The sequence below is a fragment of the Cyprinodon tularosa genome, unplaced genomic scaffold (genome assembly GCF_016077235.1).
Source record: "Cyprinodon tularosa strain WSP-4 unplaced genomic scaffold, ASM1607723v1 ctg94, whole genome shotgun sequence".
Lineage (NCBI taxonomy): Eukaryota > Metazoa > Chordata > Actinopteri > Cyprinodontiformes > Cyprinodontidae > Cyprinodon > Cyprinodon tularosa.
The window spans coordinates 2407121-2427400 of record NW_024039718.1 but is presented as its reverse complement, the minus strand read 5'-3'; the positions used below and the strand labels follow the sequence as shown (position 1 = coordinate 2427400).

General features: G+C 37.5%; 1 protein-coding gene across 2 annotated transcripts in view; it reads right to left on the bottom strand.

Annotated features, from left to right (window-relative positions):
• Window positions 1–19776, bottom strand: part of LOC119776562 (potassium/sodium hyperpolarization-activated cyclic nucleotide-gated channel 1) — an 89051-nt gene extending 69275 nt beyond the window's left edge. For both annotated transcript variants that reach the window (XM_038275033.1, XM_038275034.1), the window contains exons 1-2: window positions 19165–19776; window positions 12409–12832 (exon numbers count right to left, since the gene is read on the bottom strand). In XM_038275033.1, coding sequence (XP_038130961.1) covers window positions 12409–12832; window positions 19165–19520 — 780 coding nt within the window. In that variant the 5' untranslated portion in view covers window positions 19521–19776. The remainder of the gene's footprint in view (window positions 1–12408; window positions 12833–19164) is intronic.
• Window positions 19777–20280: the final 504 nt, after the last annotated feature.

Below are 20280 nucleotides of genomic sequence, written 5' to 3'. Positions count from 1 at the left end.
GAATCCTATTTAAAGAAGAGTTTCAACACTGATATGAGGCTGAAGCAAAAATTCTATCTGGAAGACTCTTATTAGCTTCACCTGCACCACACGATGTTCAGCCAATGATCATTGGGGCAGCACCTCCTTCGAAGCCAATCATCTTTCTAGATCCCCTTCATTTAGCTGCTGGACTAGCCTCTCTCTAGCACACCAGAAAACCTTTATCCACCTCCGCCCCATCTCCTCCCTCATTGTCACATTATTCTCTGTCCCACTCAGCCTCTAGCTTATTTCAACACCAGTGTGTGGCACAGGGGTGGGGGTAGACTACTCTAATCCTTTACCTAGGTTCCTCAACCATGCAAATGCTCATTCACAGCATCAATGTTCTCTGCCGGGCCCAAGCGCCAAATAACTTATTTCCCTCATGTCCATTAAACTTTTCTAATTGCAGCTTTTCTCTGTGCGAATCTCTCCAGGTTGAAAAAAAAAATAATGTAATAAAAATTCCTTTATCCCATTTTTATTTGGGAATTTTGAGTGTGACGGTGGCATACACGCAAACAGTTACACACAATTATTAGCATAAAAAAGAGAGGGAACAAACTAGTGTGATCTAAATGAGTGGATATGAATATCTGACAGTAAAATAAAAATAAATATTGGAACAGACTCCAGCCTATTTATATATCACATGACACTAGGGAATGCAAAGGACATGATAGTGCAAAGGAAAAGGGGAAAGCAAGCAAAATCCAGTTACAGTTAGGATATTTCCCTTTACAACATTTAGCATTTAAGGAAGGATGATAAAACTTGTCTCAAATCTGCTTTTATTTTTGAACACAAGTACGATTTATGTTAATAAGATAATCTAGTTACAGTCCTGACTTGATCTAATTAAGATTTTTAAAAAGAAATGAAGATTAATACAAAAAAGAAAAAAAGAAAAGAAAAATTTCTTGGCTTGGATGGATTTGGACAGCACAGATAGGATTGATGTCCCTCCTAACCCACTTCTCACTGCGCCCAGCATGCGCTAGCAAAAGGCTGGCAGAGAGATTTGCTGCAACCCCTTTGTTGCATTTATTTTATCATGCCTGCAATGTTTCAAATCCTATAAAGAAAGTGAAAAATCACTTGGACCATTCATCTCACTTTTTTCACTAGCACAATACGGTGCATAACACTCCCCCTACCCCTGCGGTCATAACATGCTAGGTGGTTCCAGGCTTTAAGGGTTTGATAAATAACTCAGAGAATTCCAGGCAAAGCCATTAAAATAAAGGCTTCTGTTTTACTGATTAGGGAACAAAAAAGTCTTTTTACTGATTATCTTTGCAAGAGGAGTATCAGTCACGCTAATGGTGGATCGATATTTTCCACAGAGCCAGACTGAAGAAGTTCACTTGTGCTCTCAAGCAGCTACATGCCTATTCTTATTGGCCACAGGACAGAACATAACCAGAATCACACTCGAACACGTAGACATGCCAACAATCCTCAGCCTCTCACATCACATCAAATCACAACACATAACAGGAAACAGTTGTAAGCAGAAAACAGCCAGTGGTTATGCTCCAACAAAAAATGAGAGTCCTGCAATTACACATAGTTCTGCTAACCACTTCCTGCTTGTGTGTCCAACCACTAAAAACCATTTGAGAGAATGTGGTAATGAGGACAGGCTCCTTTTAATTATGCTCCTGTAAATGCCATTTGCCACTCTTCGTGATAAATTAGCTGTGTGTTTCTTCTTTATATTCACATTGGAAAACTAAGTGGGAGACTGATTAGAAAAAAAGAGATCCTTTGCAAGTCCTTATAAAACCTTTTAGCTTGTTTTTACATAATTAACCGCAGTAGCCTGCTTTCTGATTTCAATGCAGAGTAGAAGTAAGGCATGCTCCTATTGTACCTACTGGTTAGGAAGTAATATCTGCTTCCCGTTCTTTCTTTTCCCTCATGCTACTCTCCTTTAGTCTAACAAACAATTCAGCAGGTTATGAGTCAGCACAGCTTTCCAATTGTGTGTGCCTGGTATTGCACCTTTGTCTCTGCATGGTTCTGGGAAGCTGGCCCCTTGGCTCTGAGCACCTGGCACAGCCTTTACTAAGACAGGTGAACCAAAACCACAGGATGCAGTATCACCCAATAATCTGCTTTAACATGAAACAAGATGGTGATGAGATGCCATTGGCTTCATCGTGATCCACACACCTCCCAATCCATTACCATTCATTATCATTAGAGGGCAGCATGCCCCATTACAAGCAGATCTGGAACAGATGATGCATTAGATCAGTGTTTTTCAACCTTGGTTCTTGAGGCACACTGCCCTTCATGTGTTAGATGTTTCTCTGCATCAATCCAAATGATCGTTAAGATTGTAGTTCAGCAAAGCCATTTTATATGCCGTCAATTGATATCGGGTGCGTTAAAGCTGGAAAGTATCTAAAACATGCAGGGCCTTGTACCTTAAGGACAAGGGTTTAAAAACACAGCATTAGATGACCGGAGTTTGCTTTTTTTCAGCCTATAAGTTTTATTTATTTAAGCACTTTATTTTATAGTTTTTTTTTTTTTTTTTATAGTCTCCCAACCATCTGTATTGAGTTATTAAGCTTATAAATCTCCTGAGCTCTAATAAAACAGTCTCCAGACATAATCAAATTTAACTTTACTGCAGACAGTTACCTCAACAGTATAATAAAATAATTTTAGACAACATATAACAACAACACAATTTGGTGAATAAAGAAACTAATTTAGGGCAGCTGTTGACTTACTTAAGGATACACATATTACAGCAGCACCAGGAATAGGAAAAATGACTCTGCATTAGTATTTGCATGTTGACTTTTTTCTAAAGTGATCAGAGAAGAGTGAAATTTGTAAAAATCTGCTGAATTAATGGAAGAAGACCTTATCTGCTTAGTGGTCCCCGACAAGTCAGAATTACAATTTAAAATTTACAGTTGTTACAATTATTGATTTAGAAATAGAATCCAAAATATTTATGTTTTTGCATTCAGTGGATGCTTTTATCCTTTATGATTTCCATTACAACTTGAGACACAACCTAGTAGACTGGAGCTAAACGACAGACATGATAATAAACTTAATACTGACAGAAATGTTTTATATCACTGCTAACCTCAATAAATCCCTTCCTTAGGATGTTTAAATAAAGGACTTCTCAAGTGGGGTGTTTGACATTGCAGTTATTCATTTTTAATTCTCACACAGAGAAAAGTTGCAAACAGAAAAATATTATTTAATTTATTTATGCAGGTAACAAAATCACATACTTCAAAAATGTTTCTCTCTAAAGAAAACCATGCAAATGCATGGACTCTTTAACTCTGCAATCCCTCACACCGAGCATGCATGTAGTGGCAGTGGAGAGGAAAACTACCTTTTAACAGGAAGAAACGTCCAGCTGGACCAGGCTCAGAGTGAGAGGCCCTCTGCGAGGCCGAATGCAGTTAAAGAAGGTGCAAGCAGGTAAAGACATAATTGAAATAAGTTCTTTAGGCATTAAGGCCCCAGCAGAAGATTTTGATTCTGTGAATCAATATTTGCTTGGATGAGTAACCTGGCTGAATCCCAAACCTGCCCCTAAACACCAACTCTCTGTTGTGCGTTCCTGTGGTCCCTGAAAGACACTTAAATTTGTTTCGTTTTCATATTTTTACTTTAAGAATAAACTTTCAGCTGTAATTTTCCTTACGTACTTAAAAATGTACCATTAAAGGAAAACTGTAAAAAAAATTATAAATAGATAAAAATAATATTAAACTATAGAAAAGGTACAGGTATTCACACCCTGTCTAACAGGGTGTCAAAAGCTGTGGTCTCAGACAGTCGCAAAAAAGGATGGTTTGAAGTAAGAATGAAGGCCAGTGGAAGATAGTTCAGTCTTCCTTCTCCTAAAAACAATGAGCTGGACAACCAGGTCAGTTTACTCACAATTTCCGCCTTTCAGATCAATTTACCAGCTGTAAATCCGGCACCTCAGGTTTGGAGGACAGATCTGTGCCGATAGGCTCTAATTAAACAGATCCCTTACTTAACGATTGGCAGTCAGCTCTAAACCTTCAGTCTACAACAAACTACATTACTGCAAACACAAAATTCTCTTCAACACCAAGGATTTCTAAATAAAATACATAAATCTTATTATCAAGCAATGCTAAAATAAGTTCACTGTAGGTGGAAAGTACGATAAGACTTTAAAAAGGGAGCATAAAAGGAAAACTTGAAATACTTCTCTGACATTGCAGCATCTAAAAAGGAGCCTTTCAAGCATTTCCAACTATTCTATATTAAGATAAACCAGTCATGATAGATAATTAGATGTTTTTTTTAATAATCAAATTCAATAGTCTTCTGTTCAATAAATGCATAACCCTCTTCAGTGTGGAAGTTGGGGGATTTATGACTGTATTCTCTGGTTAATGCATGCCATGTAGGAAGGATTTTAGCAGAAAACATATACCGGTAGGCAGAATATATTTGTTTACAGAAATTAGCTGTGAAACATTTGTAGCTTGGTTTAGTTTGATAAAAACAAACCAAAAAAAACATATGTTTTATTTTACAATAAACATTTTTGTAAATATTTCATTCTTTTAACTGATCAAAAAACGGGAAAAATATGTTTGCAATAACATTAAAGGAAAAGTCCAGTCACATTCAAAATACAAACTTCTGAAAGTACTTTAAGTATGAAATTATTGCATACTTTTTAATAAACTATAAGTGTTTTTTTAATTAAGAGTAATTTCATTTGAATGTGCTTTACCATGTTTGTCAAAGAGCACTACTGCCACCTACCGCTTTGTAACGTCACAGTGAGGTATTGGCTGTTGAGCAAGTCCCAGTGCTGTATCTGGTGTTTGTCACAACGCACTTCAATCACATCAATGATAATGATGACAAATGCACAATGCTAAGCAGAGTAACAGACTCCCTCTTTAAGTTGGCAATCCAACGACAAACCCGTGGTGGATCATGAAAGGTGAAATAACAAATCTTTTCTCACGTTTACTCGATGTATTACAACACCCAACTGTCATGCATGTATGAATCGTCATTTTAACTATAGCTCTTGCAAATTTCAATGGTGTAGTCCTCTCGAAATCTTAAGTAATTGTTGTTGATTGCAGGGATGTCTAGTGGTTCCCATTGATTTTTCTTGTAAAGCGGGGAGAATGGCGCAAGGCTTACCGCACCGTCACTGCTGGAAGATGTCAAGAGTGAGCCGTCAAGTCCATTCCTGGACTTAGTGATCGCGTCAAAAATTTTTATTAATTATTATTTTAATTATTTGTTTTACTGATTAACGCTGAATTAATTAAAATACTGCAACATATTAGTGTTAGGTATAAATAATGACCCATTGGTTATTTCTTGGTGACCTGACTTTTCCTTTAACAATTTCTGTTTCATTTGTTTCAGTCTGAGATTTTGTAGCAAATTGACCTCAAAAGCTCAATCACTCAATCAGAACATCTTCTACATAATATTTCTGATCTATTATGATTTAAGGATTCCATGTGTTATCCAGCAGTGCAGCATCAGTTATTCACAGCCTGAGGTCTCAGAGAGGTTAGAGCCACCCCTGAGGGTTGCTGTGTTTCCACAAGCCCAACCTGAGCCCTCCAGCTTGAGCCGGAATCTGGCAGGAGGCCTGGTGGCCGTGATGAGCCAGATGTGGCACTGGGAGCTCTGGGGATTTTCTACATGCAGTTTACAACTGTTATCCTTTAATTATGCGATTGCATCTTTTATTAAATAAAAAGAGCAAAACCAGCACAGAAGTAGCAAGTTAAATAACCTATTCTTATTAATCTTTTTGAACAAATGTCAAAATTACGATGGTCATGTATAAACAACATTGTAATTTTGACACGATTAAGCCTGAGTATGATGACTCTAAGGTCATTTGGATAATTAGCTCTATGTCTGCAAGGGCATGAAATAATAAGTGAAACATACGGACAGAAGAACAGAAAAACACAAGAGCAGAGGGCAAAGACGTCCTTGAAACATCCCCAAAACGATGGTGAATTTTGCAGATAAAACAAAGAAAATGCCACCACTAGTCACTGTCATCATTAAAGAGAATTAATTAAACTCTCAGACATTACATATGAGTTGCTGGCAAGCTCACCCAGTAAGAAATCAAGGTGATCTGTCACTACCGGAATAAACTACAAGCTCTGCACCATGAAACACGCAGAATAAATGTCTTGGTTTCTCCGTCTCTATGTTGGAGAAATGAGGACAAAACAAGGGACATTAATCTAGAGCAAGTTAATAAAATGTAAATGATTTCAGAGCAAATAAGCTGGCCAACAGCAGCAAAAACTCTTGTTTAACCTTAATAATTAAATAAAATAAAAAACACAGTCATTTTTTTTTTTTTTTAAGCAAAGTAACTGATTTAATTATTCACTGCATTAATAGATGTCCTTCATGGTGTTCTCAAATAAACGAAATGAGCTAAAATGTCCTTGCTTATTAAAACTAGTAATCTAACAATTTAATGATATACTGTACTTTAGCAATCTTTCATGGTAAATATTGTATTCTCCATATGATGTAGAGAAATATTTAGTGATATCAACAGTTATGCTTGAAAGTTAACATAATCTCCCATTAAAAGAAATTATAAATTCACTCTAGGAATTAAAATAACACAAAACTATAATAAATGTAATCAATTTAAATTTATTTTACTGGCAGCTTTGGCAGTTTTGTTTTCTGTTCTTTATAGAAGATTTTGTAAACTGTATGTGGGTTTGAAGTTATATTTTAATTAAAAACATCAAATGGAAATAGAGCTAGCTCTGAGTGGTAAAGAGTTCCCTATCCTGTGAAAGACAAAGGGGGAATGTGAACACAGCTGCTTTAGTTAAAGTATCTTAAGTATTCCCTAAAGTACAACATTAATGCAGAATAGCTTGTTTTAGACCTCAGTACTGAGAATACTATTGATTATCACCAAGAGTTCATCAGTTTCAGGGGATGGAGCTTCTTAATTATATACAGTAATTACTACTACAGAATGTTAATGCTTTAAAGGAGTTCTGCAACAACCAGGCTTTAAATGAGAGTTTTCTCATGACCACATTCACTGATTTAACCTGCAGTTAAAATTCACTTTCACTTATTACAGGCATGAAAGTCCTGTTAGTTTTGGCATTTTTCTTTTCATTGTGGCATGACCTTAAAAAAAAGTTGCTTCGATGATTTTCAGAAACAAATATCAAGCAAAAAAATATTGTAATCTACACACAGTCAAATTATGTAAAAATATTCCAATATTTTGACAGTCACTCATTTAAGGATACATTTCTCTTTAACAAAGCAAAATCTTGATCTCATTCTTTATGTAGACATGGTAGTGGTATAGTTTGTAAAGTTTTCAGAGCCCTGACATGAACCTGACTTTAAATATCACCATATTTACTAAGTCACAAACAAAAATGGGTACCTTTATGCAGCCATAGGTGGATCTGTAGGCCACTTGGGGTTTAGTCTTTTGCCCAAGAGCACATCAAAGTCCATAAACTTTCATGAGCAAACCAACTGTTTCTATTGAGCCGCAGTTTGTTTTATCCAAGTGGATTTTTTTTCCAGAACCAGAAGCAATTTCTCAAGATATTTCAGGGCTAATATTTCTGTGGGAAAATGAAGCTCTGATTTATTTCCAATTCTCAACCAGTTGGGATAAAAATTGTCATGCTTTAAACTTATTAAATCAGAACCTACAAAGATTCAAGCCTATTGTAAGATGGAATAATTTGGAGATTCATGGTTTAACATTGCCATGGTCTTAGAGTGTAAGGTAAACAAAAACAAAAATCCAAAATACTTTAAACTGTAGACCTGTTACATAACAAAACATTGAATATTTTTTTGATTTTCAAGAAATACTTGAAGTGTATTGAAATATATGGTCTGCTATTGTTTTGAAAAAAGACTCCAGTAATAATGCAGTAAAAAAAAAAAAAAAAACTGCTGATGCCCGTTTGAATCCAATCTGCCTTATTCACCTCCTCACAAGAAGATGAGAAAAGGAACTCCTTTAGTGTACAGTTCACTGGCTTCTGAGCAGCCAGTGCCTATTTAAATTGTCCTGTTTGAAGGGTACGCCATATTTACTGCTCGGCATGACCTTTATGCTGTACACTATAATTTCCCAAAGCTCTCCACATTGTGATAATTATGTGCGAGTAAACAAATGCTTGAATGGCTGATCAAACACAGAGAGACCCATGAATAAAAAAAGCAGCAACCAGCAGCAGAAATAACAAGCAAGGTAGAGTCTAAATGTGCACTGGTGATTTAATTTTCCAATCAGGTAGATGGATTCATGCGTGTAACATTCAACAAGCTACCCAGCTTTTCTTAAATATTTTTTTCCCAAATAGGTCATAGTCAATAGGAAGTATCCACTCAGCTTTTTTTATTTAAAACCCTACATGTACCTGTTTTGACACAAGCAAGTTTAACAAAACAAAGAGGCAGATTTACTGCCTTCAACACACCTGCAGCTGACTACAAACCTATTCTTAACACACATGGCCCCCATCCTTTGGTTCAAGTAAAAATAAACTTTCTCTCAGTAGGTAAAAATGAAAACATAATTGCATGAATACAGACAATATATTAATCTGGTTTTATTGTCTCTACAGTACAGTATTGACTGGTGAGGAAAAATCTCAGGGAGCTTGAACAAAAAAAAATAAAAAATAAATGATATATGGCCAACTCTGACTGTCCAGCCTATGGTGATGATTAAAAAACACCCTTCGTTTCTCCGCAGATGGAGGAGAGAGATGTGACAAAGTGAAGAAGGGGGCGGCCAACACACCACGACAGTACAGGTGCTGGTCATAAAATTAGAATATCATGAAAAAGTAGATTGATTTCAGTAATTCCATTTAAAAAGTGAAACTTGTATATTATATTCATACATTACATACAAACTCATATATTTCAGATGTTTATTTTGTTTAATTTTGATGATTACAAATGACAACAAATGAAAATCTCAAATTCATCATATCAGAAAATTAGAATATTGTGAAAAGGTTCAAAATTGATGGCCCCTGGTGCCACACTCTAATCAGCTAATTAACTCAAACCACCTGCAAAAGCCTTTAAATGGTCTTTCAGTCTAGTTCTATAGGCTACACAATCATGGGGAAGACTGCTGACTTGACAGTTGTCCAAAAGACGACCATCGACACCTTGCACAAGGAGGGCAAGACACAAAAGGTCATCGCTAAAGAGGCTGGCTGTTCACAGAGCTCAGTGTCCAAGCACATTAATAGAGAGGCGAAGGGAAGGAAAAGATGTGGTCGAAAAAAGTGTACAAGCAAGAGAGATAACCGCACCCTGGAGAGGAATGTGAAACAAAACCCCTTCAAAAATGTGGGGGAGATTCACAAAGAGTGGACTGCAGCTGGAGTGAGTGCTTCAAGAACCACCACACACAGACGTATGAAAGACATGGGTTTCTGCTGTCGCATTCCTTGTGTCAAGCCACTCTTGAACCACAGACAGCGTCAGAAGCGTCTAAAGAGAAACAGGACTGGACTGCTGGTGAGTGGTCTAAAGTCATGTTCTCTGATGAAAGTAAATTTTGCATTTCCTTTGGAAATCAAGGTCCCAGAGTCTGGAGGAAAAGAAGAGAGGCACTTCATCCACGTTGCTTGAAGTCCAGTGTAAAGTTTCCACAGTCAGTGATGGTTTGGGGTGCCATGTCATCTGCTGGTGTTGGTCCATTGTGTTTTCTGAGGTCCAGGGTCAACGCAGCCACATACCAGGAAGTTTTAGAGCACTTCATGCTTCCTGCAGCTGACCAACTTTTTGGAGATGCAGATTTCATTTTCCAACAGGACTTGGCACCTGCACACAGTGCCAAAGCTACCAGTACCTGGTTGAAGGACCATGGTATCCCTGTTCTTAATTGGCCAGCAAACTCTCCTGACCTTAACCCCATAGAAAATCTATGGGGTATTGTGAAGAAGAAGATGCAATACACCAGACCCAACAATTCAGAAGAGCTAAAAGCCACTATTAGAGCAACCTGGGCTATCATAACACCTGAGCAGTGCCACAGACTGATCGACTCCATGCCACGCCGCATTGCTGCAGTAATACAGGCCAAAGGAGGCCCAACTAAATACTGAGTGCTGTACATGCTCATACTTTTCATGTTCATACTTTTCAGTTGGCCAACATTTCTATAAATCCTTTGTTTTTATTGGTCTTCAGTAATATTCTAATTTTCTGATATGATGAATTTGAGATTTTCATTTGTTGTCATTTGTAATCATCAAAATTAAACAAAATAAACATCTGAAATATATGAGTTTGTATGTAATGTATGAATATAATATACAAGTTTCACTTTTTAAATGGAATTACTGAAATCAATCTACTTTTTCATGATATTCTAATTTTATGACCAGCACCTGTAGACGGAATGATGGATGAAGATAGAGGATGGAGGATGACTTATTGTGGAAACTGACTGCCTGAATAACTAAGTCTATAGCTGAACTGATGTAATGACGGTACGCTGCTTGAAGCCCATTACGATGGCAGAGACTGGATTTGTCCCTCCATTAGTGCTCTAATCCTGATGCAGACACCTGACATGTTAAAACAGGTTGGACCTTTTCCGACTCACATCTCCTGTGGATAACTGTCATGAATAGGGATCTAAGAAAGACTGCAGATTATTCAGTGACACAAACTCTGTATTCTTAAATGAACTCTCTGACATCTCGAATGGAAAATTTGCTAAAAAGACATGACAACACACCTAGATGAGGGAAACAAATTAAAGAAGAGAGACAACTGGAGAGGAAGTGGAATGACGTGAATGAGAAGAACAGAGAGAAAAGCAAGGCTGTGAGCTCTTCTTCTTTAACCAGGCGTTATGACGTGGCCCTCTATGCTGCACTGAAGGCTGCATGCTCACTGCAGATTTTCATTAACCTTGCTGCACCAAATATTTGTGCTCCATACTGTCTCTTTCAAAGAGCACTTACATTATAGATAGCAGACATAAAAAGAGATTAAACTGAAAAGGAAATACAGTGATTGGTGAAATATCTGTGAGCATAAAATATTTTTTTGTTTATTTGCTGCGTTTTTTTTTAGCAAAACTGAAATTGATATATGCATATGTTTCCAGTTTTACCTACCCCTGTTAGTTTTATGTGATCAGATCTTAAAAAAGAATAAAAGCATTCTTAGAAAAATAGCATTAAAAGAAATTAAAGGAACATATCAAGACATGGCCTATAGGCAAAATAAGGCAGCTTCCTTTGTATACCACATTTCAGTAGCAAGACATGGTGCACATAAATACACTTGACAGGATGGCCAAGGTAGTAGTGTTTAGAGAAACTTCAAAGAGGCCCTAAGGTTATTGTTCTAAAGTCCCTTGTATATACTTAAGATCTTAATGCTGCCATGGTAGAATTAACATCATGGAAGCACTTTTGTTTTTTTACATACATAGAAAATTCAATATAATAAAAAGCAACATTATCTATGGAAGATTTGCAGAGACCCATAGCTCCATGGGACGATCTATTGTCAGGACTCAGGACAGTTATTGATCATGCACTCGAAACGCTGCTTTATGTGGGGGCGTTTAAGGACCCATTGGTAAAAAGAAAATGTAAATCATTTGGGCACTTTCACAAAAGCCATACTGAAAAACTAAGTTTTTGCCACTATTTGTAAAACCTTAAATTTGGGAAAAGGAACTGAGCTATGAAACCATCCCTGTAGTTCATCATGATAGTGGCAGCCTTATGCTGACAGGAGAGCATCTGTTTAGAAGTCAATGCAACGCTTCAAAGTATTTCTTTTTTTCTGGATATGCATCCTAAAAAGAGGCTTTGATTAGACAACTCTCACACACAACATTGCAGCTCTAGAACGGCTTCCTGTCTTACTTTCATATATGATTTTCTCTTAAAGTGCACACCTTCATATCATGGAGAATTTATAATAGATAAAATCAACTTCACCAGAAAAAAATCAGGCTTACACAGCAACTAGATGGAACTTAACAAGACAATCTTGACAATTTCTGAAGACATTTCTGGAGTCCACGGTAAAAGTAAGACCATGCATTACATAGGGCAATGGCAGGAAACCCATCAGTGTAAACATTTCTGTATATTGAAATGATTAAAAGCAGGAGATAATGTTGCTTTTTATTATATTGAATTTTCTATGTATGTAAAAAAACAAAAGTGCTTCCATGATGTTAATTCTACCATGGCAGCATTAAGATCTTAAGTATATACAAGGGACTTTAGAACAATAACTTTCTGATTTTTTTCTGTAAAATCTATAGGCTTTGAACAGCCATATACACACCTCCTCCCACTGATGTATGTATCTGATGAGCCGGGACAATCTCAACAGACGCAGGAGACTGAGGATCTTGGTGAAGCGGACGATTCGTAGGGCACGTGCAGTTTTATACACCTCTGAGTCAAAGCCTTTTTCCACTATTAAAAAGATATAATCCACCGGTATGGAGGAGAGGAAGTCCACCACAAACCAGCTCTTCAGGTAATTCATTTTGATGACCTTGGGGTCGAGGATGATCTCAGAGCTCTCCTCATTCACGATCCCTGTTCTGAAGTTCATGACCAGGTCCACCAAGAAGATGGTGTCCGAAGCCACATTAAAGACCAGCCAGGTGGTGGTGGTCTGCTCTGAGAAGAAGGTTATTCCCACAGGAATGATGATTAGATTCCCCATCATCATGATGAGCATTATCAAGTCCCAGTAGAACCTGTAAGAGCAATACATGCATATTAGTAAATGTAACTCGTTAAGATCTAGAAAACAATAAAATAGAAAGGTTTTGCTGCATTTGATATGGTTTTTTATGTTTTGTGGGTTTTTTTATGGAATTTTCTTAATTCTGGATGAATTATAAGTTGAACATTTAAGTCTGTCCTTTATTCTTCTATGTAAACTCACAAAAAGCTTAAGAATGTGCATCAGAGTCATCACTAAATCTAAACTCAAAGTTAACAATGAATCAAGGACAGTGTTATCAACTGCTGCCATTTATTATCCCTTCTCAGAAATCTTTGGACTGAGACCTTCTCATACTTCACAGTCCAGTTAATGTCCCTGCGCTCTGCCTGGCCGTGCGAAGAAAAAAAAAATGTAAAAGGAAAAAGGCAGGAGTGATTCATCAGTTCCCATGCTCTGTTCACCAAGTGTCCCAGACCCCAGCAAAGGCTGAGTGACTACAAAATGAGAATAAATGCTTCCAGGAATCCTATCTCCTTCTAAAAACTCTCCACCGACACCACCCTCATTGCGTCTTTCCCTGCCTCACTACCAGCCCGCTGACGTTACCAAAGGTGGAAATGGACTTACCGGCTGCTTGGCAGGCAGCCTGTCAGACGGGAGGACCGGCTACGCAGTAATGGATCTATGTGAATAAATTAAACCAAGGCCTTGGCTTTATAAATATCCACAGATCATGTGTCCGATAATTGTCTTCACTTTGACTGAGAAGCGGTCTTTGAGGTGGCTGATAAAAAAACCACTGGAAGTATTTTTACACCAGCAGCAGATTTCAAGCTCTGGTGAGGATGTTTAAGGACATTGTATGATGCCATTGGTATTTTAAGCTTTAGATTCCCTCAGGAATGCATTATTTTAAGATGTGAATGCTATTATAACAATGACAACCTTTAATTGAATATTTTAGGCCTTAGAAATAGAAAGAGGAATTTTTGTTAACCTAACATTTGAGTTCAACCACTGAAATACACCATTACAGGAACGTTATTCATACTCCTTCCTATTTATGTCATGTTGATGACACAATAATGATCAAAATTTATCATATACACCAGTGCAGTGTTCATTTTAACCAAGGACAATCTCAACACTGTGACATGCATGTTTTTGCTGCAATTACAACAGCAAGTATTTTAGGCTCTGTCACAACCATGTATTATAATATATATATAATCCATATCCTAAATGTCCTATATAATCTGTATATAGTTTTCATATTTATTTATTTTTAGCATCTTACAATTATTCCCTGTTTATATATACCATTTATAGTCAAGACATATATAATCTCTGTATACATGTAAATAAATATTTATATCCTGTATAGCACTTATATGTAGATGCAAACTACATTTCATTGCTTTATACTTGTGACAGTAATGAGAATAAAGTTGAATTCTATTCTCTTCTAATCAGCTTTGACATCTAAAATTTGCTAAATATTTTCTTTTTTTAAATTAGCAAAACATTGTCAGACTAAACGGAATGCATTTGTGTTAGTATCTTTCTGTCTTGTTGCAGATTTCTAGCCGGAGCTAAAGCTAGATGTTCACTGGCCCACTAACACATGACATTGCTTTGATCTAACCCTTCCAATAAGGTTCTGGTTGTATGTTTATCATTCCTGTCTTGCTGGAAAGTTTGGCTGTCATTTACAGGAACCATCTTCCTATGAACTCTCTACAGCTGTTTGTTGTGTTTTTTGTATTGCTGGTTAGTGACAGTACCTTCTTCTCCCCCATTTTCCATCAGTTATCCACTGTGGTCAGATTTATGGGGTGCACAACTAACAAACCCTGAGTACTGTAACATGTCATGCTTTTCAGATGCTGGTAAAAATATGTTTAAAACTATATTGCTTTCACTTTAAAACCTTCCCAATTCTGTGAGGTTGCATTGTCACAGAATATTAAAAGCTGCAGTAAAATTATATGCTATGATTCATCTTTTAGGTGTCAAGGGACACCAAGAATGTGAACATTTATATGGTGGCGGTGATACGGAGGTGTGGAGGGGTCAAAAGTGGAGACTGAAATAAAACGAGTAAAGAGAAGAAGGAATGTAAGCTTGCTGTTAAAGCAATAAGTCTCATTAAAGCAAAATCAGAATATTCAAAAGGTTAGGCTTCAAGTTATGGAAATCTTAGATGTTTTTCATTTATATAATCATAAAAAATATGGCCCCATCTTTATATACCTTTATCACTATCATGACTTGTGGTGACTAACAATCATACTGTGCATAACCTTTATTAAACCCACTGAAAATAACAGAAGTTAGACACTTTACAAAGTTTTAATCTGAACTCAAAGATTCTATGTGATATTTATTTATATAATCTAAGAAGGTGGTGTTTGCTGTTATCAGAATAAGTCACAAGACTCCAACAAGAACAGTAGTTCTACAACCGTATTAATGTTCTCAGTTATCCTTGGACTAAGCTCTCGGATTAACGCTTCAGTTCCCAGGGTTTACCCAGCCCCAGTTAAACCAGTAGCAGTTGAAACTGTACCTTCTGGCTTTGCATTCAGACTCTAACTCAGCACCTGCTTCAGATTTAATGTGTCAAGCAATGGACAGAGTGCATTATTCAAGAAGTACTTTCCTGTACTTCTGTTCAGCTTTGCAGTCAGTCACCTCCAGATGAGCTGCACACTGTTCTTCCCATGCTTCACACTGCACCTCACCCCACACACCCAAACAAGTCAGCCGTCATTGATTAACATGAGACAGAAGCAAGACACACTTGACTCTGCATTAGGAACGCAGAGACTGCAAATCCCTTGTGCATCAGTTCAATATATAATTTTAAGAAAAAATAAATACACAGACCAACAAAAAAAATAGGGCAAACTGTCCATGCACATACCAGAGCTTAAAGTTTTAAAAGGCATGAACCTTGAACTAAAATTCCCAGGAAGAGGGATTCAGCAGTGGAACTAATCCTGCTTTAAATCAAGCCAGTACTTTTTTTTTTCTTGTAGATTTCCTCTTTACAACAAGCGATCCATCATAATCAGTGCCAGGCCAATCCTGCCAAGCAACAGAGGGAACCCCACATGATCTTAGTCAGCACAGGCTGGTCCAATCCTGTCTGCACTATAACAGGTAAAGCACGTATTGAAAGGTCACCAAGTAATGATGTGTGCAGCGAGTTACGTACAATCTTTGACTCAATTAAAGTGGGGCCAAAGCAATTTATGGATGGAATTGCAATATATATGTACAGCCAAGCCTTAATCATTGTTGATTGAATTATGTGTACTGGCTTCCCTATACTATTACATTTTTATCATTTAAAATATTTGGGCACTTCCATTGTACAATGTCATGTGCTACACTTCTAATGTTTTAACTGAAAGAAGGATTAGTTTGTTTTTACAAACACAGCAATGCCACTTATTAAGTTGAGATGCACCAATAGAACTATCAGATACTGCAATCTGGTGATATGTTCTTAACAGTTTTTCCATAGAGACTTTCATTGGTGATTTAGATTTTTTGTTTTTTCATTTATTTAGTTAAAACTATGAATGGTTTTGTATAAAAGCTCTTATTTTGGTGTATGAATGGTACAAAATAAAAGCTGACACAATTGTTTGTAAATTAAAAACATTTATATGAGCTTTCATGACTCATTTTGGTTTTACAAAGTGATATTTTAGATAAAGTGAGGAATAAATACATTGATGCATAAATGAGAATAACCTGCAGTTTCTTTTTTTTTGTAGACTATTTACAAGAGATAAAACGATGGGACAAGAAAATAAAAGCCCCTATATAGGAAAAGCTTAATGAGTGCATCACTAATTTTCAAAATGGCATATTAGCAGTCTTCCCTTCAAAGTAGACTGTGGCAGAGCCCATCAAAACATAACAGGTCCATGTAGAAAGACATGAAGCCTCTCTAAAATAATCCATGAATAATAGATATTACTAACCTGATATTAATCTTTGAGCAGGTCATGTGCACAAAGAATATGTTGCATATTGAGTTTCAAACACTCCCACAAAGTAACATACCACCAATAGTGGTGTCACCCTGTGATGTTTTATGCAATACTCTTTTTATATTTGGATGTAAAACACTGCACTGACTAATTAACAAAAGCTATTGTAGATATCTGGAGTACGGTCTACCAATGTTAGGACGGGGAAGCATTATTGTAGGTTTACATTGACTAAAGTGAGAAAAATAATGCTGTCGAATTACTATTTGGAAAATGTCACGGGTACCTGAGCCCAACCTTCCAAAGCTCTGGTAACAGGAACATTTTGCAATACTATGACAGAAAGTAGGAGGAGATGAGTCTGGTCGTTTTGCTGCGACTTTTCCTCTGTTTTTATTCACTGAAATCTGCTTTAACACACTGCTCATACAAAGCAAATACTATCTTAAGGAAGTATGGATTACTTCTCTTTGTTCATGCCATAACATTTGGACATCTTTAGATGGGTCAGTCTTCTTATGTAATTGTTTATATTTTCTACTAAGCTCATTTACTGCTGTGCGTTGTTAATCCTTGCCCTCCATCGTTGCACATCTGTATGTCCATAACAGCATCTGCATATGGTTGGGTCTGTACCTTTAAACATACTTTACTGTTAGCGGATAATACAGTAATACTCTACATAGTTAATAGTTATTTTTATAGTGAAAGACGTAAACATTCTATTGTATTACTGGTAGTGATGATTGGTCACTATTAATGTTGAATACTTTTCTACAGCAATACATATTTAAAGAGAGGCACATTGAAGTTTTTTCTAAACATTGGAAAAGTGCAAGAACAGCGCTTCAACCAGTTGATCAGTTCAAGAAATAATTGGGGAAAGGGCACATTACATTATTCCTCTCTCTAAAAAGACAGCATATAAAAGAAAGGAAGTTACTTTGACAATTTATATGGCATCTCATTAAAAGTATGATGGAACATATTTTTCCTGCTCCGTTCTATGCAAAATTTTAACAAAATGAAAAGTAGAAGAAATATATGGTCCCTCATATTCAACCTCAGAACAAGTGGACTGTACATCATTAGCAGCGCACCCAGTGTGCTGCACTCACAGTCCTTTACCACTGGTTCAGGACCACGGACAGCTCCGTGATAGAGGCAAAGGGAGGGAGCAACTGGGCTCAGTGTTTCCCTGCCAAAAGGCCACTGGTGCAAAGATTGGACCAGATGAGACGCTTAATTGGTCAAGAATTGAACTGTAAATATGTAAACATGCAGCATGTGTGTAACTGGTATTTCACGAGCATGGTCTAGTTGGTGCTGGAAAGGTATTTTATATGAATTAATATATGTAAATAAGGCAATCATACAAATATAAATAATACTGCCACTTATGGAAGGAGTTATAACCTCCTTTAACCGCAGTCTATAGTTCTTCTGAAGAATAATTGGGGGAACATATCAGACTCAGCATCTTTAAATGATTATAGCTCAGTTACTATTTGTGTTGTTGTGAAATTGTGAAGATGGCTTTAGACTAGAATCTAAATACTAGAATAAAACTATTTATTTATGTAAATAAAACTAGAATAAGAAATAAAAAAAATAAAAGTTAGTTGAGAGGAAAGAAAAACATCGTCCTGGTTATCTGTTTTAGATTGTGAAAGAAATAAAATTTTCGGGGTTCACTAGGTGGAAGATAACCCAGAACAGCCTGCTAGAGTTTGCACATATGTTCTGCCCTCGTATGCAGAAAGATGTTTGAAATTCCGATGGCAGCAACTCAGATATAACCTTACATCACCGCTTTAGTTTTCCTAAATTTATTCAACATGGCAGTTTTTGCTCTTTTTCGTCCTCCCTGCCTGATTTTACCGCATTTTGTGCATTCTTCCTGCACGCAGGCCCCTCGCTTCACCGCCGCCTACAATGAAATGTTTACTACCGTGATGCTGCAGAGGTTTTTGTCACGTTGTTCCCAGGTGAAGTCGCTCCTTCAGATAGCGGACTATGTCACCCAGTTTGCATGAAACAGGCAGAAAATCTAAACTGTGAGAGTGTTTGCAAACCCTGACATTCAGCATTCTACCCCCAAGGACACTCCATCAAAATATGCATTTCGCCTTAATCTTAATCATGATCTTTTTTTTAATGTGTCGCAATGAAAAAGCCTTGGAGCAGAAGAGCTTCTCCGCCTGCAGAAACCGGATTGCTTACATGCAGAGGTAGATTAGTGGATGCGCTCAGGGGCCAGGCTGTATGAGGCTATATATCTCTCAGACCCTTTGGGTGACGGAGGGGATGCAATCAGAGGGAGGGGTGAGCAGGTGTCTATTACAGTCCTTACCTAAAATCGCTATACGGATGAATGATCCAGTATCCGGCCGTCTGGACCCTCTCCTGCTCTTTCTCCACGGCTTTCTGACTGCCGAACATACGCAAGGAGAACTTATTGACTCCGGGCTGCATCATCGCCCCGAATTGCCTCTGCATAAAACCATGCTGCCTGGACGCCCCGTCCAGATCATCAAAGCCCACCATGGCCTCTTCCCTCTCCCCCTTGAAGCCCACGGAGTTGCCATGGTCCTTTGTATTCTGGCTCCCCGTGTTATTTTTCTGTATCGAGTCTTGTCTCTGAAAAACATTATTCCCATCCGCCTTCTCCTCCTTGTTACTGGAGAACGAATTGGATTTGTCTTCCATGGTGCGACGAGTTTGCCCGTTGTTCTCTGTTGACAGAGCTCTCCGCCGCCTGCTCGCGAGAGAGGACCCGCCGTGGGCTCTGCTGGTTCTTCTCGGTGTCCTTCAAACTGTTCGGCTTCTCTGGTCTTCAGATGCGAGTGCTGCAAACTGAGACGGAGCGCACGGGAGCCCGGTGGATCAGGTTTCTAGGGTTACCGCCATCTACCGACGGCCCCGGCTCCTGCCGTGCAGCGCCTGTGCTTCATCCCTCTCACCGTACGGCACTGCGGTTTAACTGGCACATGTTCCTGCACCTTATTTACATAATGATAATATGGCCCGTGAGATCCCTATGTCATCCTCTCTGAACATCTGTCAACATTTCTTTTTCGTTAATATCTTTTCTGTTTTTGATGAGCTTTCAGACTTTTTTTTATTTATTATTCTTTTCCAATAAAGCATCTATGTAAACTACCACAACGACTTAAATATGCAAAATAAGGGTGACCAATTCACAGTTTTCAACTTGGTCACAGGGGTAAAAACAAATATCTTTCCACATTTTCTCACAACATACTTCAGATCATATTACATTCTAATATTCTGCCTAATTTTGAGGCAGAAAGAAGAAAAAAAATCAGTGTTTGCTTGTTTGTTTCACAAACATAAATCTGAAGAGCTGTGTTAAACCTATCCAACCCCTCTAAGTCAACACTTTGTAAGTACTAGTTGCCTATGCAAACTCTAGGCCATGGCAAATTCAAAACAGATTTAAATTAGA